The sequence below is a fragment of the Myodes glareolus genome, chromosome 27 (assembly GCF_982192425.1).
Source record: "Myodes glareolus chromosome 27, mMyoGla1.1, whole genome shotgun sequence".
NCBI lineage: Eukaryota > Metazoa > Chordata > Mammalia > Rodentia > Cricetidae > Myodes > Myodes glareolus.
The window spans coordinates 44,236,353-44,258,957 of record NC_142052.1 but is presented as its reverse complement, the minus strand read 5'-3'; the positions used below and the strand labels follow the sequence as shown (position 1 = coordinate 44,258,957).

At 47.0% G+C, this 22,605-nt stretch overlaps 1 protein-coding gene and 1 long non-coding RNA gene across 4 annotated transcripts in view; one reads left to right on the top strand and one right to left on the bottom strand.

The window, feature by feature from the left end:
- Positions 1–22,605, bottom strand: part of Kiaa2012 (KIAA2012 ortholog) — a 100,744-nt gene that overhangs the window by 65,063 nt on the left and 13,076 nt on the right. Inside the window, exons 3-10 of one of the 2 annotated variants that reach the window (XM_087902236.1) lie at positions 21,593–21,752; positions 18,766–18,921; positions 15,003–15,145; positions 13,752–13,896; positions 11,662–11,804; positions 7,305–7,473; positions 5,155–5,403; positions 404–571 (exon numbers count right to left, since the gene is read on the bottom strand). In XM_087902236.1, the coding sequence (XP_087758362.1) occupies positions 404–571; positions 5,155–5,403; positions 7,305–7,473; positions 11,662–11,804; positions 13,752–13,896; positions 15,003–15,145; positions 18,766–18,921; positions 21,593–21,752 (1,333 nt within the window). The remainder of the gene's footprint in view (positions 1–403; positions 572–5,154; positions 5,404–7,304; positions 7,474–11,661; positions 11,805–13,751; positions 13,897–15,002; positions 15,146–18,765; positions 18,922–21,592; positions 21,753–22,605) is intronic. The other variant, XM_087902237.1, reaches the window with a different exon arrangement.
- Positions 7,469–17,586, top strand: LOC148117712 (uncharacterized). 2 transcript variants are annotated; one of them, XR_015736793.1, is made up of 2 exons: positions 7,469–7,828; positions 12,837–17,586. It is a non-coding gene; the product is annotated as an uncharacterized LOC148117712 (long non-coding RNA). The 2 variants fall into 2 exon arrangements; XR_015736794.1 differs by lacking the exon at positions 12,837–17,586 and adding an exon at positions 7,912–8,251.

The window sequence follows — 22,605 nt, the reverse complement described above, 5'->3', positions numbered from 1 at the left end:
AATAGGAAGGCAGCACCTTTCCCCTCCTGGGAGCAGGCCTCAGGTCTGCCCTGGCCTGGAGGATGAGTTCCCTCTGAAGCTTTATCTACTGTCAAGTCCACAGGTTCCTGTGCCCAGGGAGGGTTCTGGCTGCAGCGGTGTTAAGTATGTGTCTACTGAACCCAGGTATGTGCGGCACAGGAGTTCAGGGAACCACGTCATCATGTGTGACTACCGGAGAAGGAAACAGGTTGCTGGTGTATACTGATGCAGCAAACTCTCCAAACAAGTCAGACTCTTTAGGGGGATGACCGAGCATTAACTTCACTAAGGGGAATACCACCATTTCCCCCTTTGATAGGCAACCTAGAAGGAGCCACAGAAAAGAATGGGGTATGGTTTCCACACACCCCAGAATGATTACCTGGTCTTTCTGGCAGCACCTTCTCGTTTGGGCCACCTGTGGGACTGTTGCAGCCTGAGGTCCTGGGGCTGTCCACGTCCTTCTGGATCTTTGAACTTTTGCGTTCTTTAATTGGGAGTGGGAGACCGACTGATTGGTCCTCGCTCTGGATCAGGATATCGTCATCTCCTAAAGCAAAATGGGAAACTCATGAGTGGAAAAGCTCTGGAATCAGGAAGACCAGTTGGTGACTTTTCTGGCTTGGCTGATAGTCGCTGGTGTTGGGGATAATGGTTCTATTTGTTTTCAGCTCTGTTTCTCCTTTCCAGACCTGCTCAGGGGTAGGGAGCTGAAGAGTGAAATTGCTCTTGGCGAGAACAGGAGCCCTTTCTTGAGGGGAGGAACCGAGACGAGGCAGCTGTGGCTCTCTCATAGATGGAACCCAGAGATGGGGACGGTTTCGTGCTACATATGGGTATCCTGAGAGGTTGCAGACTCCCCAGTCTGAAGGCTCAGGGGATTTTGATTATAGGATACAGTTTTCTTTCCTTTTGAGACAGTATCTGATTGTGCAGCCTAGTCTGGCCTTAAAATGCGGTCTCTCTGCCTCAGTTTTCCAAATGCTGGGATCACAGGCCTATGCTACCCTACCCAGCTGGATACAGATTTCTGATGACAAAACCAATGATCACATTCTCTTCTCAAGCTATGTTGTGTACAAAGTACAGCTGTATTGAGTCAGGATAGACTGGATACCCATATATAGCATAAAATCTAATTGTTTTTAATAAAAACATGGCATCAGATATTAGGGGGTGAAAGCCGAGAGATCAGAGAAGCAGAGCAACTGGCCACTAGAGAGACCTTTTACCTCTATCGAATCCTCAGACCCAAAGGGCGATCCTGTCCTCGGACTGTGTCCTCAGACTGCATCTCCAGACTGCACGGAGCTCTTGTCTTCTCCCGCCTTATAGTCCTCTCTCTGTCTTATTACATCACTCCTATCTCCACCTCCCTAGTGCTGGGATTAAAGGTGTGGCACTTTAATCCCGAATACTGGGAATAAAGGTGTTAGCCACCACTGCCTGGCCTCTAGTGGTTTAGCTCTGCTCTCTGATCTTCAGGCAAGCTTTATTTGTTAAAACACAAACAAACTATCACTACACCCATATCCTCATTATGTCCCCTATGTAAGACGGCATTTAGCATTTACTTATAACCTACATGCGTCCCCTCGTATACTGTAGCTGATACAATGTAAACGTTATGCAAATAGTTGCTACATTGTACTGTTTAGGGTAGAATAGCAAAAAATAAAATAAATAATAAAAAGGAATGGGGGTTTAGTATAGTTGATTTCCCCTCCCAAATGCTTTTGATTTGTAGGTGATTAAATCTGTGGATGCCGAGTAAACATATTGATTTGGAGGGCCAACTATACCACCCTCCAGATTGTAGCCAGAAGGCCACAGGACTGATTGGAAACACATTCCAGAAAGCACCTTTTAACCCTTCATCTCCGTTCTCTCTTCTCCACTGCAGTACGGACTGCTCTCTGGGGTGACAGAACCTGGGACCGCACCCACAAAAGCTTGGCTTGTCTGTCAGAGATGAGGGTCTGATGGTCTTTGCTCACATTTGACACAACTATTGCATTTAGGCTTACAAGCTGGCTTCACATGAAATCTCAAAATTTCACAGGGTGTTTGTTTATTATCTCAACAATAAACTTCCTTTCTTCAAAAGGAAGAAGTACTTTTCCTCTCTTTCCTTAGACAGGGTCGCTTTACATAGTCCTGGTTGTCCTGGAACTCACTATGTAGACCAGGCTTGCTGTGGGACAATGGTCTTGTACCCTGTAAAGATTTGTTACTTGTATTTTAAGAAAACGCTGATTATCCAGTAGCTAGGTAGGAAGTAGAGGTGGGGCAATGAGAACAGGAGAATTCTGGGAAGAGGAAAGAGTCAGCCTGCAGGCATCACGCAGATACAGAGGAAGCAAGATGAGACTGACTTGCTGATAAAAGGTACCAAGTCACGTGGCTAACACAGACAAGAATTATGGGTTAATGTAAGATGTAAGAGTTAATAAGAAGCCTGAGTAATAGGCCAACCAGTTTATAATTAATGTAGACCTCTGTGTGTTTCTTTGGGACTGAACGACTGAGGAACTGGGCAGGACAGAAACCTCTGTCTACAAATGGGTGCCAATCTGTTGTAGGAGGCCACTTGTTTCTTCCTGACTGCTCAGCCCCAAAATAACCACACAAAAACTGTATCAATTAAACCACTGCTTGGCCCATTAGCTCTAGCTTCTTATTGGCTAACTCTTACATCTTAATTTAACCCATTTCTATTAATCTGTGTATCGCCACATGGCTGTGGCTTACCAGGTAAAGTTCCATCTCTGTCTGTCACTGGCAGGGCTACATGGCTTCTCACTGACTCTGCCTTCTTCTCAGCATTCAGTTTAGTTTTCTCTGCCTAGCGAAGTTCTGCCTTGCTATAGGCCAAAGCAGTTTCTTTATTCATTAACCAATAAAAGCAACACATAGACAGAAGGACCTCCCACACCACTGCTGTCCTTGAACTCACAGGGATCTGCCTACCTGCCTTTGCCACCCCAAGTGCTGGGTTTAGAGGTGTAAGCCACCATTCCTGACAGTATTTTCACAGTGGAGAAATCTGGCAGACACCACCTTTGATCAAATACAGCTTGCATCACTTCCTATGGAACACACTGTCACTGATGTCATAAGAACTAACTTGGAAACCTGAGGTACCCATGAACAACCATCATTCTAGCACTCGCAAGAGAGAACAGGAAGATCAGTAGCTCAAGGTCATCCTCAGATACACAGTGAGTTTGGAGACAGCTTGGGCGGTATTTCTATATGAGATTCCATCTCAAAAAACCAAACCAAGTTTGGTGGTGATTGGTGTACATATCTTTAATCCTAGCACTTGGGAGGCAGAGGCAGGTGGATCTTTGAGTTTGAGGCTGGCTTGGTCTACAGAGTGAGTTCCAGATCAGCCAGGGCTACACAGAGAAACCCTGTTTTGATAAACCAAACCAACCAACCAAACAAACAAACAGAACACCACAAGCAACAACAACAAAATCTCAAACCAAGCCAAACTTAAACTAAACTATGTCAGCAACAACAACAATCCACAGGACAGGACAAAACCATGCCTAGAGAATTCTTAGAGGTTAAAAGACCCTGAAGACAGGTGAGAACTAAATGCTACACATGATCCTGAGTTGAATGTTGATTTGGGGAAACAAACAAACAAAAACCTAGTTGGTATAACTAGAAAATTCTAAATATGGATTTTATATTGGAAACCGTTTCTGCATTCATGCTAACTTTCTTGGATGTGATAACTGCATTGTGGCTGGGAAAATATTTTGCTGACAGACTGTATATGTCTGCAACTTATGCCCACATAGTACCACAGTGAAATAAAATATATGTATATGTAGATATGTGAAGACATAAAAGCTGGCTTCACTTCCGCAATATTAGAGGGGAGACCTTCTTGGGCTGAATAAGAGAATGGGAATGTTCTGCCTTTGACCCCCATACCAGCTGTCAATACCCTGCACCAGGTCTGTGGGGGACAATGTGTGGAAAAGCTCGCCTCTGTGGCACCTCCTTTTTTTTCTGAGTTGGGGTGTCACTGTTTTGGGGGCTGGCCTTGGATGTGTCAGAGACTTCTTAGGCCATGGATGAGCAAGGCTAAAGGTGAAATCCAGCACACTGCCTCCATCTCTGTGGCTCTGACTGTGAACCGGAAAGTGGCAGAAGCCGGTCCTTGCCTGCGCCAGCTCTAAAGAAGCTGACATTTACGTAAGAAGACGATTCAATAACCCCCTGCTTTGATAATACCTTTTAAGAACACCCTGCCCCAGCTTCTTCATTGTGTCTATTCTCAAGGGCAATGTAAGGTCACGGCAAGACCTGGACTGAGCACTGGGAGGTCTTGACCTCCAATCCCAGCAAGGCCACTTGGAGTTGTGTGGCCTCAGGTAAGTTACTTGGTTCTTGGTGTGTCCGTTTTCTGGTCTGTAAAACAAAGGCAGAGTTGCTGTGCATGTTAAAAACCAGAACAGAGCCTGGCACAGAGGGGAACTCAACGTGAACTGATGCCTACCTCTGCCTCCCAAGTGCTGGGATGGATGAAAGGCGTGGCCTGCCACTCCTGGCCCCATGTGCATAACTTCGAATGATCATATATTGTGAAAATGTGAAGACTTTTTAAAATCAGTATTTTCTCAGCCACAATGTGGTTATCACATCCAAGAAAGTTAGCATGAATGCAGAAACGGTTTCCAATATAAAATCCATATTCAGAGTTTTCTAGTTATACCAACAATATTCTCTATGGGTTTTTGTTTGTTTGTTTCCCCAAATCAAAATTCAACTCAGGACCATGTGTAGCATTTAGTTTTTACCTGTTTTCAGGGTCTTTTAATCTCTAAGCATTTTAAATTCAAACTTTTAAGTAGGTACATATTCATAAAAGATTAGAAATGAAATTTCATTGCTTAAAAAACAGGGTTAGTAATGGAGCACGCAGCAAATTTCCAGTCAGTTTAGCTCCGTTTTACATATGTAACCAGAAAATATTATGGAGGGCTGATTCAGCGAGTAAGTAATTTGCAAGCTAGATGATGCTGTTAGTTTTGTTGAAGCTCATGGGTTAAGGCAGTGGCTGCCGGGGGGGGGGGGGGGAACAGTCGTCTTCAAGAGGCGGGGTGAACTAACCTCCCCGAGAGACTTTCTCTCTGCGGAGGACCCTCCTGTGTCTTGCCTTGCTTCCTTTTAGAGTGAGGTTCCTTTGGGATGCTGGAGGGAGAAAGGAACTACCTGGAGGTGGGGGTGTGTCCTGGCAACTGGCCACTGGGAGATGCACAGTTATCCCCCTTGGCCTTCCTAAGTACAGACGCTTCAGGGGAGCCTGCCACAAAGTTGTGGCTTCTTCTGGTTCTGCATCAGATTCAGGGTGCTGAGCATCTAGAAGGCAAAGAAAAGTAAGTTGTTTCTGGCATGAGCCTTTGTGGAGACCCATCTCTTCCTTGCTTGCACAATGGGGTTTGGGTAAATCTGTGTCCATTCCGTGACTCCAGGTTGACCATGAGATTGATTGCACAATGGAATTTGGGTAAATCTGTGTCCATTCTGTGACTCTAAGATGACCATATGATTGCACGATGGGATTTGGGTAAATCTGTGTCCATTCTGTGACTCCAGGGTTGACCATGGGATTGAGCTTGAATTATAAGAGGACTACATTATCTTAGCCACAGTGATTGGTTCCAGGGAAGGGCCACAGCCCAAGCCAGACTGTCCCTCCCTCCCCTCATCGTCTCCTCCTTCCCTTCCTCTCTCCATCTTTGGGTGATGCTGAGGAGGGACACATTACCCTTGCAAGAAATTCGACAAAGCAATCTCCTGTAAAATTTCCAGAAGTCGATACTCTATAAGAAATTAGAAGCAATTTCTGTTGAAGTTTCTAGAAGCTCTGAGTCCCTTAAAATGGGGATTATCTTTTGTCTCAAACTGACCAGCGAGGTCCCAGGAGCAAGAATCCCTGTTAAGCACGGGCACAGCTAAACAGCTTAGTTAGGGGATTTCCCCTGCGGCATGGGCCGGCACGGGAGTGGTGACTCCTCTAGGTGCCTACTTCAGCTGGACCTGTTCTGCTAGATGATGTTCTCACAGAGGTGATCTTAGAAAGAACAGAAGCCTTTTTCTGACAGGGACTGTTGAGATTGTATTTTAGATAATGAAATAATTTTAAAAATCAAAAGTATTAGCCAGGTGGTGGCGGCGCACGCCTTTAATCCCAGCCCTTGGGAGGCAGAGACAGTTGGATCTCTGTGAGTTTGAGGCCAGCCTGGTCGACAGAGCAAGATACAGGACTGGCTCCACAGCTACTGGGAAACACTGTCTTGAAAAATCAAAAAACAAACATATATATATTTACATATAAAGACTCTTTTGGGCAACATTTTTCTTTTTATAAAATGAAGGTCCAAGTAGCCAATAATTGCTTTTAGTTTGGCTGTGAGGAAATTCAGTTAAATAAATCTAATGTTTACCTAAAGCCCTAACTTCATCCAAGTTGTCTGATAATACCCATCTCTCTGATCTTTTTAATCAAGCTTTCTGTCCTGGGTAGTTTTATGTCATCTTGACCCAAGCTAGAGTCATCTGAAAGGAAGGAACCTCAACTGAGACGATGCCTCCATGAGATCCGGCTGTAGGGCATTTTCTTTATTAGTGATTGATGGGGGAGGGCCCAGCCCATGGTGGGTGATGCCATCCCTGGGCTGCTGGTCCTGGGTTCTGTAACAAATCAGACTGAGCAAGCCATGGAGAGCAAGTCAGTAAGCAGCTTCCTCCATGGCCTCTGCAGCAGCGCCTGCCTCCAGGTTGCTGCCCTGTTTGCCCTGCCTTGCTTTCCTCAATGCAGGAAATGTGACTGGGCATGTAAGCAATAGAAACCCTTTCCTCTCCAAGTTGCTTTTGCTGGTGGTGTTTTGCCATAGTAATCCTAAGTAGGACAACCCCCCCCCTCCGCATTTCCATTTTTAGTTGCTTTTTTGGTATTACATAATTCTTTTGTAAGCTGCCAGAACGTTTATACTATCTAAGGCACACTGGGGTTATTTATGTATCTGTCTGTCTTCTTTTCCTAGTTTAGAAGCAGGAACTGCTTATTCAAAGGCTCAGCGTATACAATTGAATTGGGTATGGATTTTGCTACTTTTCCTTTGCTTTTTCTTTTCCTGAGGACGAACTCAGCCATCTCAGCCATCACTTCTGGAAGGGTTGGACCGGCAGGGATCCCGACTTCCAACCCTTTCTGGCTTGACCAAGTTCCTCAGAAGTGCCGTCGGCAGGGGACCTACCTCTCCTGCAGGCCTTTTCTTTGGGGGCCTGTGGGGCATGGAAATGAATCTCCATTGGGATAATGAAGAGCTCCATTGGGGGTTCATTGGCTTTAAAACGGCTCCTCAGGGGGTTGAAGACTCTGGGTGGTTCTTCTGAAACAGGAGGTAATTTCAGAGCCTTTGGCGCCTGGAGAAAGTTTAAACACAAAACCAAAGTGACCGGTTTCAAAAGTGCTGCCTGCTGCCTGCGGAGAACCTAATGATACCGTATCTTACTACTGCTGCCTGCGGAGAACCTAATGATACTGTATCTTACTGCGTTTCTTGTACAAACAGCTGCTAAGAGAGCAAAGGTATCGATGGGCTGGGAGCCGGTGCTGATTGCTCTGGAGTGTGTTGGGTGTGTTGCTTTGATGTCTCCAGGGAGCTCCAAGCATGTACGGCCTGCCTGACTCTTCTGAGTTTTATCCACACTTGTAATTCTAGCCCATGGGAAGTGGAGGCAGGAGGATCAGGAGTTCGAGATCATCTACAGTCAAACGGTAAATTCAAAGTCAGCCGGCCCCAAACTTTCCTCTCCCTACCATAAAAGCCTTTGAGAGAAAAATAGTCTCTATTGTGACAGGGAGAACGGTGTGGGTTGAAGTGTCGTGGCTGGGACTTCTGCGTACTGACGTTAAGAGGATGAGCAAGGGGAACAAGAAGCAGAACACTGTTCAACCTCAGGGGAGAAGAGAGAAGGGGCCCAGAATGGAACTGGTTCCCTTTGGTAACAACTTCTTCCTCTCCTCCTCCTCTTCTTCTTTTTGTTGTTGTTGTCTTGTTTTGTTTTTCAAGACAGGGTTTCTCTGTGTAGTCTTGGTTACCTTAGAATCACTCTGTAGACCAGGCTGGCCTTGAACTCACAGAGATCTGCCTGCCTCTGCCTCCTGAGTGCTGAGATTAATTAAAGGTGTGCACCACTACTGCTGGACGTCTTTCAGTAACTTTTTGTTTTGTTTTGTTTTTACATCCCTAAGTTTCCCCTCCTTCCTCTTCCTCTCCTCCCAGTCATGTGTGTGTGTGTGCATGTCCTGCCTATTGACTCCTCTGTTTCCCTTCAGAAAAGGGCTGACTTCCCATGGATATCAGCCGGCCATGGTATAACATGTTGCAGTGAGACTAGGCACCTCCTCTCCTATTAAGACTGGATGGGACAATCCTGTAGGAGGAATAGGGGCCCAAAAGCTGGCAGTGGAGTCAGAGACAGTCCCCATTCCCACTGTTAGGTGTCTCACAAGGGGGCCAAGCTACACAATTGTAACATATATGTAGAGGGCCTAGGTCAGTCCCGTGCAGGCTCTCTGGTTGTCCGTTCGGTCTCTGTGAACTCTGATGAGCCCAGGTTAGTTGATTCTGTGAATTTTCTTGTGATATCCGTGACCTCGCTGGCTCCTACAATCTTTTCCTCCTCATCCTCCACAGGATTTTCCCAGCTCCCTTTGGTAACGTCTAAGTTTCAATTTCTTCCTTAAAATAAGAGGAAGAAGTCTTACCACCCATGCTGCCAAGTTGGGAGATATAAATGAATTAATATGTGTAGTCACAGTAGTGTTTGAAATATGGATTGTTTTTATGACTTGTGCAGTGTGTGTGTGTGTGTGTGTGTGTGTGTGTGTATGTGTGTGGTATGTCTGTATATATGGTGTGTGTGGTGGTGATATGTGTGTATATGGTTTGTGTAGTATGTGTGTGTGTGTGGTAAGTCTGCATGTATGTGTGTGTGTGAGGTGTTTGTGTGTGCTGTACGGTATGTCTGTATGTATGGTGTATCTGTGTCTGTGGTGGTGTATGTGTGTGTGTTGATGAGGGTGGAGCTTGGTACATGTTAGACAAATTCTTCACTACTGAGTTGCCTTCCCAGACTCTGTTTCCCGAGACAAGGTTTCACTGTGTAATCCAGGCTGGCTTTGAACTCACAACTCTCCTGCCTTTACCTCGTGAATGGTGAGGCTACAGGCCTGCCCTGCCACACTTGGAATCTAAGACAATTGCTAGAGAATGGATTTCTTCCTGTTAGCGTTTAACACTCAGTTTGGCCCCTAGCGGAAAAATCTCACCCTCTGATCATGTTGTCACATGAACACAATTAGAGAGTCATCATACCAGCTTCAATGACTCGTTTGGCTTGGCTTCTACTTCCTGTCCTCAAATACACACACGCACATGCGTGCACACACACACTCACTTACAACCGTATGTATAATATTACTTCCAGTTCCAGTCATTCAGAAATTGCAGAACACTTCACTTTTTGTTTGCAACTTTTTAGCATATGAATTTACTGCTTTGAGATGTGTAGGTGCTAGTTTTCAGAGGAAGAAAAAAAAAATAAAGATTTTTCTGTTTTTCCCCAGTGCTTAAAAGGAAAAAAAAAAATCAGGAATCAGAAACACACACAAGCATCCTACATGTTTGGGACTGATTGAGGAAGGAAATTCTATCCAATTTGTGTGGAGTAATATTTATAATTTTGAAACATTAATAAAATGATTAGCCAAACACACACACAAGATCTCTGTTCCTAGAGACCCTCCCTGCACAGGTGCTGCCCACCAACGGCCCTGCTTTGAATACGGACCTTGTGGGTTCTGTTTCACAAGGGTCGCATTGAGAAAGCCGTGTGGGAACTCAGACTTCTTGTGTGAGGGATGGCCGAAGAAGCCAAGCCTTAATTTCTTTATTCTAATTAGAAATTGACACAGGGTTTTAACACAGTGAAACATGTTGCTTTCCTGTGTTGAACGAGTGCCTGGGCCTCAAAGGATCCCTTTCCTCTGAGCCCGGCTCAGGGCAGGGCTGGCTAGGCATAGTGATCCCGTGGTGATGCTGGAGTTCAGGTTTGCTCTTTACTCCTGGCCCGACGGAACCCGGGAGACGGCTCAGGCTCAGGACCACCCAGACAGTCCTGAGCAGAATGAAAACAGCATCCCTTACTGGTGTCAGCACTGCCTGAACTGGCTACGGTCCTTCAGAGACACCTTCAGAGGGCCACTTCACACAGCAGCTACGGGCAGAACATTTTGGAGTTTCTTCTATGTGTCTTATCTATCACTGATGCTTCCCAAATGCCAACGTCCCGTACAGAATCGTGAGGGAGGGTCAGGTCAGAGATCGCCAGAGTCATCTTTTCTTTTTTTTAATGACTTATTAGTTTTGTTTCGTGTGCATTGGTGTTTACCTCCGTTTGTGTCTGTGTGAAGGTGTCAGAGCCCCTGAAACGGGAGTTAAAGACGGTTGTGAGCTGCTATGTGGATGCTGGAATTGAACCCTGATCCTGTGGAAGGGCAGTAGTCAGGGTTCTCAACTGCTGAGACATCGCTCTAGTCTCTGGCCAGAGTCACCTTAAGGAAGAAGGTGTTTTTCACTTCTAAAATTTTTTATCACACTTGTTTATTGATTTTATACGTGGATGGGTAAATGTTACTGTGCGTGTGGACGTCAAAGGACAATTTGTGGGAGTTAGCACTGTAGTTCCACGTGTAATTTCGCGTGAGTCCCGGGAATTGAGTCAGGCTGTCGGGCTTGGTGGCAAGAGTCCTTTAAAGTTGCACTGTTTTGCTGGCCCTCTTTTTGACATTTAAAAAAAATTTATTTATTTATTATGTATAAAGTATTCTGCCTGCATGTAGGCCTGCAGGTCAGAAGAGGGCGCCAGATCTCATTTCAGATGGTTGTGAGCCACTGTGTGGCTGCTGGGAATCGAACTCAGGACCTCTGGAAGAACAGCCAATGCTCTTAACCCTTGAGCCATCCCTCCAGCCCTGTTCTTGACTTCTGAAAGAAGTTCATAAGCTTACCAAATTATCCTACATTGGCAAAGGTGACTGAGTGTCAACTGAGTGAACATAGCTAGACTCAGTTTCCCCAGCATTTGTAACTGCTGGTGAACAAGCCGCTCACAGGTGTAAGTACTGCCCTTGTGTGTTTAGAAAGACTCCCTGTCTCTGCTCTGAGGAGTGGCGGGGGGCTGCCGAATCGCTCCAATTTCCAACAGGAAACTGCCACAGCACTCATCTCAACTGCACCTCGTGAGTTCAGAGACATCCCTCTGAGTTATTTAATTTCTAGAATGAGATTCAACACACACAGACATACACACGTGCATACACACACACATGAACATGCATTTGCACACACAGACACATGCACACACAGATACACACATGTGCACACACACGTATACATACTTGTCTACACAAACACACACACATGCACAAGACACACACACGTATACATACTTGTCTACACAAACACACATGCACAAAGAGACACGCACACACATATGCACACACATACACACACAGGCACACGCATACACGTATACTCCCCCTACCTTTTTTCTCTTTGTTTCCCCGAGGGCTCTCTGTTCTGAGCCCATAGCAGATGGTATAGGAGGGAAAAGGCACCCTCTGACAGGAGACTCCTGGGACAAGCAGCTGCCTCTGGCCTTGTGGGGTTGCATGTTCCCTTGATGTTCTGTAGAAACAGGTGGGAATGAAAGTGTGTCAGCTGCAGACATGGAGTGGACTGCTGAATCTTAACCTTTTTTTTTTAAAAAAACATTTATTTGTTTATTTATATATTTATTATGTAAACAATATTCTGTCTGTGTGTATGTTTGCGGGCCAGAAGAGGGCACCAGACCTCATTACAGATGGTTGTGAACCACCATGTGGTTGCTGGGAATTGAACTCAGGACCTTTGGAAGAGCAGGCAATGCTCTTAACCTCTGAGCCATCTCTCCAGCCCGAATCTTAACTCTTGTTGCTCTTTTCTTTCTTTCTTTTAGAAATTTGTTTTGTGTGTGTCTGTGTGTGTGTTGATACATGCTACATGCCTGCAGAGGCCAGAGGGTATCGGATCCTTTGGAGCTGATTACAGGCGGTTGAGATAGTCGTGAGCCACCCAGCGTGGGTGATGGGAACAGGAATGAGCTTTTCTGGTTGAGCAGGCAGGACTTTTACTATGAAAAGCAGGAAGGACTTTTACTATGAAAAGCAGGAAGGACTTTTACTATGAAAAGCAGGAAGGACTTTTACTATGAAGCCAACTCTCTAGCCCTTTATTTTATGTTTTGAGCAGAAGGTTTACACATTATAGTCCAGGCTTGCTAGCTGAAACTCACCATGTAATGCAGAGCTGCCTCAAACTGGCACCCCAGCTTTCTGACTGCTGGGGTTACAAGTCAGTTTACACCGCCATCCCTAACCTGACTGCTGGATTACAAGTCTACACCGCCATCCCTAACCTGACTGCTGGATTACAAGTCTATACCGCCATCCCTAACCTGAGTGCTCATATTACAAGTCTATACCGCCATGCCCTAACCTGACTGCTGGGGTTACAAGTCTATACCGCCATCCCTAACCTGAGTGCTCATATTACAAGTCTATACCGCCATCCCTAACCTGACTGCTGGGTTACAAGTCTATACCGCCACCCCTAACCTGAGTGCTGGGGTTACAAGTCTATACCGCCATCCTAACCTGTAAGCCTTTCTATGTATAGGATGAACATGTAATCAAATGCATATACATGACTAGAAAATAGAAGTTTTATGCAAATTTGACTGATGAGAAGAAAATGAGGAAGAGCGTGGTTTACTGAAATGGCAACGGCTTTGCTACGGCAGGTAGGGGACCCTCAGTCTCACTCTCTGGGCGCTTGCTGGCTGAGTCAGGCGGTGATGAGAATAAAGGCGATAATAACACAAGTGTTTGTAGAACTGAAAACGTGTTTTACACGTGCTTGTAGGAAGCCACCTGGAGGCACAGGTGGTCCTGCAGTTTGGAGGTATACAAGCCCATACCTGGCTTGGCCACGTGGGGCTGAGCACCCTTGCCTGCACCCTTGCTTGCACATGCTCAGACCAGCAGAATGGCATTAACCAATCAGGACAGCGTTCAAGCCTCTCCACCGTTTAAAAGCAGCTGCCTCTGGGCTCTACTTGCTCTCTCTAAGCTTTCTCTTGTCCCTGCTCTCTCTTCCCTTCCCCCAATTTTCCTCAATCAAATGCTCCGAATAAAGACGTGACCAGGGAAGGAATTCTCGTTTTTAGTGGCGTTCATTCCTGCTGGTCAGGATGTGCGTCGCACGTGCTAACCCGTGTAATCCCCACGGCAGTCTCTAAGCCATATTATCCTCATCCCGCAGAATGGGAAACTGGCCTCAGCAACCTTACACAATGTGTCTGAGATCCTAAACTCAGCACTTGAATGGTGGAATTCATGCGGCTAGACACTAGGCAAAGCGGAGCCCCTCAGAGTCCCATTCCCACATTAACTGGCCCCTGCTTGCTATTTTCCAAGGTGAGTGGCAAGAAGACGCGGCATCTGGCGAGCCTGTGTTCTCAAGGGAACTCTTCATAAGTGCACTTAGATCAACATCGACTTCAGGCTCAGACACTGAGACCTGCTTTTCTACCTGGGAAGGCACCGCTGTAGACCGTGAAGAGGTCTCTGTCGCTAGGAAGCTGGAGGTGACTGATGTGGGCACACCCAAGGCCCTTCCTGGAGGCTGGCTGTGTCTTTTCATTGTGGACACGGAGGTGGCTCTCTATCAATGCTTCCTAGGGAACAGCAGACACACAGACTCGTAAACACAAGGGGATTAAGCGGCTCTCTGTAACCAGGCCTTGTAGGTTCAAGGATGAAGTCTCTCTGCAGAATGGGAAACAAGGCCACAGCAGCACAATTTCTAACACTGTTACTATGAAACTATTGACCAAAAGGGAAGGACACACAGCCCTGTCTGATATACAGTGCTTTGCAGAAAGAAAAAAAAATCAGAATGAAGAGCCTAAACCACAATCTTTATATCATAAAATCTTTCCCCTTCTGGAGTGTGGCTCTTCCATGTCCCTGCTCTCCTTGACGCGTGACCTCATAAAGCCAAACAAGATTATTCGAGATAGGAACAGATACTGTCTCTGTTGCTCTGTGCAACTAACACAAACCACACACATCTCTCTCACACCCCCATGTCTATACACACACACACACACACACACCTCTCTCACACCCCGATGTCCCCACACTACACACTCACACACATCTCTCACATCTTCCACGTCCCCACACTATACACACCACACACACACACACACACACAGCTCTTTCACACCCCCATGTCCCCACACTACACACACACACACACACACACACACAGACACACACACACACACAGACACAGTCTCAGAGTTCAGAAAGCACTTCCACATTTTAACTCACAACTCCATCCTGTCGAGGAGTTCATTCAGGAGGCTGGAGGTTAAGTTTTTAGTCTATTACAGCTAGTAAGGAACATAGAGATCGGCTAAGGCTACAATTCTATCTTTCTAGACAGACCTAGATGGGGTGGGGAGTCAGGGAGACTCTGTTTCAGGCGTGGGAAGCCAGGAGTTGGACAGAGAGAAGCTGGCCCCTTCACCCCTGTCCAGAGCCTGCTATGACTTCCGAGGGGGGAGGATGTATGGGCAGCTTTCTCAGGCGCTTTTACCTGCAGAAGACCCCCACTCCTTTAAAAGGAGAATCTGTCAACGTCAGGGGTCCTTGGGTGATAGTTTAAGAAACTGTATTCAGAATCAAAGTTCTCTTCGCTGGGGCTCTCAAGAAAAGGCAAAGGAGGGAGACTCTGAAGTCAAAAGGAACAGAGGAGTCCTGACAGAAATCGCACCTCGGCCTGGCGTTCATCTTCCTGCGGCGACTGCTTCCTGAGGGGCGTCGGGTAGGTCCACTGATTGCTGTGGTTCTGGGCAGCAGAGCCCTGGTCCACATGAGCACCGGTGCCAGCTTCCTCTTCCTTCAGGCCCTGCGGATCTGCACAGGGGACAATGAGTCAACTGGAAACAGACACATCATGGAGCCTCCACGGAAGTGGCAGCCAGGACCAACTACCAAGCCAGAAGGCTACCCGGATGTCAGGGACACGAGGTTGCTTCTTGGATCCTGTTTCCTCATTTGTAAAATGGGGATTCCGATCTCTTGCCCTCGTTTCCTTATAGAGGTGCCTGGGCCTCAAATCAGATAACAACAGTGACCGTTTCTGTATGAAGGGCAAGGGATCCCGGATGGCGGCGTGATTTTGTGTCGTGACCTGTAACCGCTGAGATGCCTGACTGTGTGTCGTGACCTGTACCCATGCAGATGCGTGACTGTGTGTCGTGACCTGCAACCACTGAGATGCGTGACTGTGTGTCGTGACCTGTAACCGCTGAGATGCGTGCCTCACTCTGGATTCACCCTGTCTGCAGCGTGCAGGGAGGATCCCGGTCAATAGATGACTGGTCCAGTTAGTAAATCTTTCACCGGTGCTTTAAAGGGGCTCGCAGCTATTTTCATCCCTACTCAAGGTAGATTTATTGCTGAAAGAGTCTGGCAAGCCGTCCTTGTTTGGAGCCTAGCTGTAGCAATACTTTCACTCCTGTCATGCAGCTCTGCCTCCTCTCCTGGCATGCAGCTCTCCCTCCACTCCCGGCATGCAGCTCTGCCTCCACTCCCAGCATGCAGCTCTGCCTCCACTCCCAGCATGCAGCTCTGCCTCCACTCCCAGCATGCAGCTCTGCCTCCACTCCCAGCATGCAGCTCTGCAAGAGTCTTTTACTCCTTTTTTCTTTTTGAGACAGGATATCGCTACACATCCCTGGATGCGCTGGAGCTTGCTGCGTAGACCAGGCTGGTCTTGAACTCACAGAGATCCTCCTGTCTCTGCCTCCTCAGCACTGGGATTAAAGACGTACACTCTAATGCCTAGCCCTCTATCACTAGAGGTTTGATCCCGAAGCACACCATCTTAGCTAGACCAACTGGCCAGCGAGCACTGTGTTTTTACTGGCTTCCTCCACTGGCCACACTTAGCCGTTAGATGGGTGCTAGGGATTTGAATTCGGGTCCTCTTGCAGACACAGCAAGTTCGCTTACTCACTGAGCCGTCTCCCCAGCCCTCCTGTAGATTTTCACAAAAGCCCACAGGGGAAGGGACGCAGACACCATTGCTCTCGTTTCGTAGATGAGCAAACTGAAGAAGCAGGGAGCATAGCTTGGCTCATGGTTGGGGATCTGAGCTTTACAAACCAGGGCTTTTCCTACCTTTTCAGAAAAAAATGACAAACAGAGAGAACCTAAGCGGAAATAAAGTTAAATCCGATGAAAACAGTGGGGTCCGAGTTTCAACCTCTGAGTGACAGATAATTCTTTAAAATTGATTTTTTTTGTCCCTATGATCATGGACATGGGCATCGCAATTAGTAATTATAATGGAAAAAAATCTAAGGAGGTCTGTAATTAACATTTACTGAGCACTTACTATGTGCCAGGGACGGCACAATCCCCTTGAACTCCCACATATGATTTATGAAGTTTATGTGGTGTGGTCGCTCAGTTTTATAAATGAAGAAGTTGAGGCCCATAGAGGTCAGACCGCTATCGGCACCATCTCTCTGTTTTCTGCCCGATGGTGAAAGCTCCTTGGTAAATGATGTCAGTGATGCCACTGGTCCCACAGCGCTGAAGTCTTGATCCCCCCTCCCCAGGGAAAGTGCGGCAAGTCACTGCCCTCTTAATTGGGTACCAGAACATCAAAACCCCAGGCTATCAATGCAGATGGGTGTCTGCGAAGAGAGATAGCCAAAGGCACTGATGTGATCGCTGTCAAGGGTCCCCACGTGGGGCCATTACCTAGGTGGGGTCCGGTCCCCAGGACGTGTTTTCTTCAATGTTCTAAAATCAAGTGGTTTAAAGAAATCCAATCCATGTTAGAAAAGCACATTGAAACTCACACTATAAACAAAAGTACAAAGGGATAATGACAAAGACTACCACTGGACCAGTGTGTTTTATAGAGACAAATACATGTGGACCAGGTTCTGACTGGAGGTCTGCTTCACCAGAGTCTAGGGGCAAGAGAACCACGCGTACTTGGAACACTCAATGGTGCCAGCCTCTGAGGAACCGCCGCGCTCCACGCTTCCTCTGCGTATCCCCAAAAGATCCTTTTTCCAAGGAAAGAGCTTGTTCTGACGTCGCCATTGTTTCTGAAAACTTTTGAATTTCAGAAAAGTTCCTGTATGTGGTGCTAGCCTCCCGCATTTTTCTCCAGAGCGCTTTTCCCATCCACGTTTTCCTATCTCTCACCAAAGGCAACTCATGGCCCTTTCAGTGGCATGCGTTACCAAGGAAAACATCTGTTAAAGACTGGGATTATTTCCTGTGTAGTGCTGAGCAGTCTTAATGTGCCCATTAAACAGATGAACAAATGGAAACTCAGCGTGGTTAACTGACCTGCTCAAAATCTTCCTTCTCATAAATCAAAGGAGAGCCTTGAAAACAGGTTCATGGGGCCGGACGGTGGTGGCACAGACCTTTAATCCCAGCACTCCACTCGGGAGGCAGAGGCAGGTGGATCTCTGTGAGTTCGAGGCCAGCCTGGGCTGCAAGAGCTAGTTCCAGGAAAGGCTCCAAAGCCTCAGAGAAACCCTGTCTTGAAAAACAAAACAAAACAAAAAACAAAACAAAACAAAATACCAGATTCATGTCCCCAGAGTTAATGTATTTTTAAAGCATTGTCCCAAAAATCACAGGATTAAAGAATGTTACGTGGTGACATATATCTGCAATCCCAGCATTTAGAAAGCTGAGGCAGGGGGACTGTTAGTCTGGGCTACATAGTGAGACTCTGTCTCTCAAAAAAAAAAAAAAAAAAGCCAACCAACTAACAAGATACTTCAGAAATTTGAACACTAAAGTCTAGACCTGTGTTGCCCAGCACAGTAACTACAAGCCACATATGGCTATTTGTATGTAAATGAATCAGAACTAAATTAAAAACTCAGTTTCGCAGTTGCAATAGCTACTACGTTCCAATGCCCACGACACATACGTGAATGACTGCCACTCTCCTGGATAACACACATGTCACAGTTTCCAGACAGACCCCTGCATCTTCCAGATGAAGATAATGGAAACAGAATCCCTAGATCTTATTTTTACAAAACTTTATTTTAAGCTGTTAAAAAAAATTCCAAGTATCTGTAAACTGGTCAGGCAATCAACAGGTACAGGTCGGGGAGACATCTCAGTGGTTAAAGTGCTAGCCATGCTTGCCTCGGGATCCGAGTTCGAATTTGCAGAACTCATTTATACGCTGGGTGGGTAAGGTAGCCTGTGCATAATTTCAGCCTCAGAGGTTAGAGGCAAGGGATCCCCAAAGCAAGTTGGTTAGCAATGAGCTTTGGGTTTGATTAAGAGACCTGCTTCAGTGGGTAAGATAGAAGAGCAATATAGAGTGATTCTAGCCCTCAAGTCTTAGCAAGCAGCCACACAGTGTGGATAGGCACACCCACCTACACGCGTGTGCCCACTTGCAATCAAACGTGCACATACACACGCACACCCCACTGTGCACACATATGAAGGATGGAAACACAGCAGTGAGCAGGTACCTTGTTCATAAGGTGGTCTCTGTTGAATCCAAAACGGAGGGTTGACAGGCAGGAGATGGTATTTTCGGGGAACACCGGAGAGATCCTGCTGCGGCCTGAGATTCTTGGATATCCCAAGCTGACTGTCCTGGAGCAGCATGGAATCCTTGATGTGTCCTGAGGGGCAGATCAGGAATTACTGATGTGAAGGATAAGGACCAGTCTAGCGTGCAGGAGAAAACTAGACATTCCCCACTCGCAGTAGTCTTGGCTTGGGACAGACATTAAAGAAGACAATCAAGAGACAAGCAGGATTAGAAAACTCACATGGCCTGCTATGCCATTCCCAAGAACGAGGTCCTTGTTGGGAAACAAGCAAAAGCATGACTGCTTCCTAGGTGTTGGCTTGGAGGCCTGTCCTGCTTCAGAAAGAGAGATTTAATCATGGTGCTTTCTTCTGTCTGCTCCTTGGCCCTCAGCCTTCTAAACCTAATCTACTCACTCTGCAGCACTTCTTGAAATTTGACCAAGCACCCCACCGTCTGCTAGGCCACAGGGTAGACACAGAGGAACTAGTCATGGATTTCTCACAGCCGGTCGGAGAGATGGATCTCTCTGGACTCCACTCCAGCTCTGAGTATCAGAGGCCAGAAGCTCAGGATTGACTAGAATTGTTAGAAAAGCCTTTGTAGAAGATTCAGGCTTGGATGGGAAGTCTAGATTAAAATCTTTGTGTTTGTTTACATAAATGCGTGTGCACGCATGTGTATGTAGGTGAGGAAGCTAAAAGGGGCATCATGCGAGAGCAGGAAAAAGTCTTGGGGGAGGTGGAAGGTAGAGAGGGCAATGATGTCGTAAGGCAGAAGAGGGACCAACTGTGCAGAATGAGGGGTGAGGAGCAGTCGGACAGGAGAAGGAATGAGAGCCTACACTAATGATGTGAGTGAAGGTACCCTGAGGAACCCCATTACTCTGTACGCTGACAAAAACGTTCATTTAAACGACTTTTAAAGCTGGGCATGGTGGCTTCGTGTCTTTAATCCCAGCACTCAGACTGAAGCAAGGGGCTATCTATGAGACTGAAGCCAGATATCTAGACATCAAATTCCACATCAAATTCCAGGCCAGCCTGGGATCTGTGGAAAGACCTTGTCTCAAAGACAAGCACACAACAAAACAAACAAACATACAAGCAGAAAACTTTTAGAAAGGATGAAAAAGAGAAGAAGCAGATTTGAAGGGTGGGCTCGATTCATCACGGGGGTGGCCAGAAGAGACTAGAGAACTCACTGACATTACAAGGTGAGGGACGAGAATGTCGGAGCTGTTGGGACTCCGGCCTCTCCCTGGAATCTCACCGTTGCTCCTCTAGCTTGAGGGCTTACTTTATTTATTTTAATTTATTTATTTTTATTTTTATTTTTTTTGAGACAGGGTTTCTCTGTAGCTTTGAAGCCTGTCCTAGAACTCAGTCTTATAGATCAGGCTGACCTCGAACTCACTGAGATCTGCCTGCTTCTTCCTCCTGGGATTAAAGGCATGCACCATCTCCGCCACCAACTGGTTTGCCGACTACTTTAGAGAGAGACTTTAACAAGGAGCTATGTATAGCAAGGGGCCCGTGAATGCAAGGTCCCTGCACCTTTCCTTAGTCCACCCATGCTAGAAGACGCCTCGTATGGATGTGGGATTTTTTTTTGTTTTTTTGAAAGCTGCTACCTCCTTGAGGATGCTGGGCCCAGGCTGTGGGATGGTAACCTGCTCTGTCGGGGCCCCATCCAGTGACAGCCCTTTTTGGTGGAGAAAGCTCTTACAAGTGGTAAGCAAACAGGACAGCCTGGAACCATGGGACTGCCCTGAGAGTAAAATCAGTTGCCAGACAAACCCACGTCTCTCATTTCGTTTCATGCCCCCACTTACTGGGGCAGGGAATGGTTTTCACTCCTTCCCCAGGTAAACCTGTAAAACAAGAAGCAAGCCAGAATTTTCTGGTCTTGCGTGTTGGTGCTGAAGGAACCGCAGGCAGCGGAGTGAGGTCTGGCATGTCTTAACACTCATCTCCCATCTCCAGCAGTTTGCCAAATAAAATACAGGATGTCCAATTAAGTTTAAGTTTCAGATAAACAATGAACACTTTTGAGCAGAAATATGTCCCAAATATTGTGAGTTTCACTGTTTGTGTGGGTGCAGTGTGCCAAATCTGGCAACTCAAATTCCCACTTCAGGTTTTCCTAAGTCTACAGAGTGCATTTGGGGTTTCTGTCAGGAGGAGGGGCGTTCTTCTCTCTCCTGAGGGGATGGTGCCCGAGAGCTGCCTTCTTTAAGAGGACCTGAGATGACCTCAGACAGGGAACTTGGAAATTCTGGGAAGAATGTGGAGCCGTGGGTGTCGGAAGGGTCTGCCTTCTGGGTTCAGCTCTGCTTCTGGCTGACTGACCTTGGACGAATAAATACTTTGTGTCTTTAGACCTCCTTTTTGTCTTGTCTTGTGAACCGTGGGGTTTAAGTGGGAAGGTCTCTGAGGCCTCAGTGTGGAGTAGGTTGGGAAGCAAGTTCTGGACTGGACTGCGGGACGTGAGGAGCTGAGGTTGAGCTGTGTGAGCAGGACAAGTATTCAGCTGGCCCTGCTCAAAATGTCAGCAAAGACAAAAGGCAGTAGTTGGGATATAGGTTTGTGGACTACAAAGCTTGGGGACTTTGCCTTAGGGCAGGATTGGACCTGAAATCCTGGTGTTTCTGGCATCAGTGGGAAATACACCTTCACATCAGACTGAGAGGTGAGGGGAGACTGGAGTTCACCACTCCACTCCCCCACCTCTCTGCCCCCCACCCCCTTTTCCCTACTGACCTGCACACTGAAGCCTATACATGGTATCCGGGGGCCATGTCCGCAAAAGGCCTCGGAGATATCTCTTGGCCGAATACCCAGGCTGAATCTGCCGTAGAGTCTGGCTCTCTGGCTTGCTTCGGAAGTAGAGGTAAGGTTGCCAGGCTCTGTCCTGCTCCCTCTGTGGGGACACCAATCAGGAAATGGCACAGTGGCTGAGTCCCGAGTCTCCTATTGATGCAAGACGGTTAGCCCGATCCTCGCCAGCAATCCAGAGACTCCCAGGAGGGGTCAGAAGGCACCAGTAACAGATGCCTTGCCTAATAAACACAACCCAAGAGCCCAGAGGGCAAAGCCCTGAAAGGTTCCTGAAGACACGCAGTCAGAGAGGAAGGAGAAATGACAAATGCCAGACCCCATCTTGGTAGAGAGCATTAGGAAAGAATAAAACCTCAGGAGAATTCCTTCGGCAGTGGAAATCATGTCGGTCTCTTCAAAACAGCCCCAAGACTGTGGGAAAGATTGTGCCACGACCTCTGCCCTCAGTGCCTGTCCGGGTTCACAGGGACCCTGACATTTTGAAAATATTTGATCGTGTTGCCTTTTGTTTCGGCCAGGGAGAGTTTTCTGGGACTTTCCCTCCCAAATTCAGTCCCTCTGTGTGCAAGGCACAGGGGGAACAGAGAGACAGCTAATACTTGACGAGGGATTTCTATTGTATGGGAAGCCTTTTCCGCGCGGTAATCCTGTAAGGCGCATGAGTTCTAGTGATGTGGAAACGCTGAGGATGATTTGTGGAGCCCGTGAACAGCCAGGTGGTGGTGACACACGCCTTTAATCCCAGCACTCGGGAGTTCAAGGCCAGCCTGGTCTACAGAGCGCCTTCCAGGCTGGGCCTCACAGAGTTTATAAATTCCTCACATGGAAACTTTGGTTATATTTAAACCACAAGAGAGCGCGGAAGGCTCAGCCAGGCGCCCGTGGAGTCAGACAGAACTCAGAGCTTTAAGTTTCTCATCAGCACAAAACCTCCT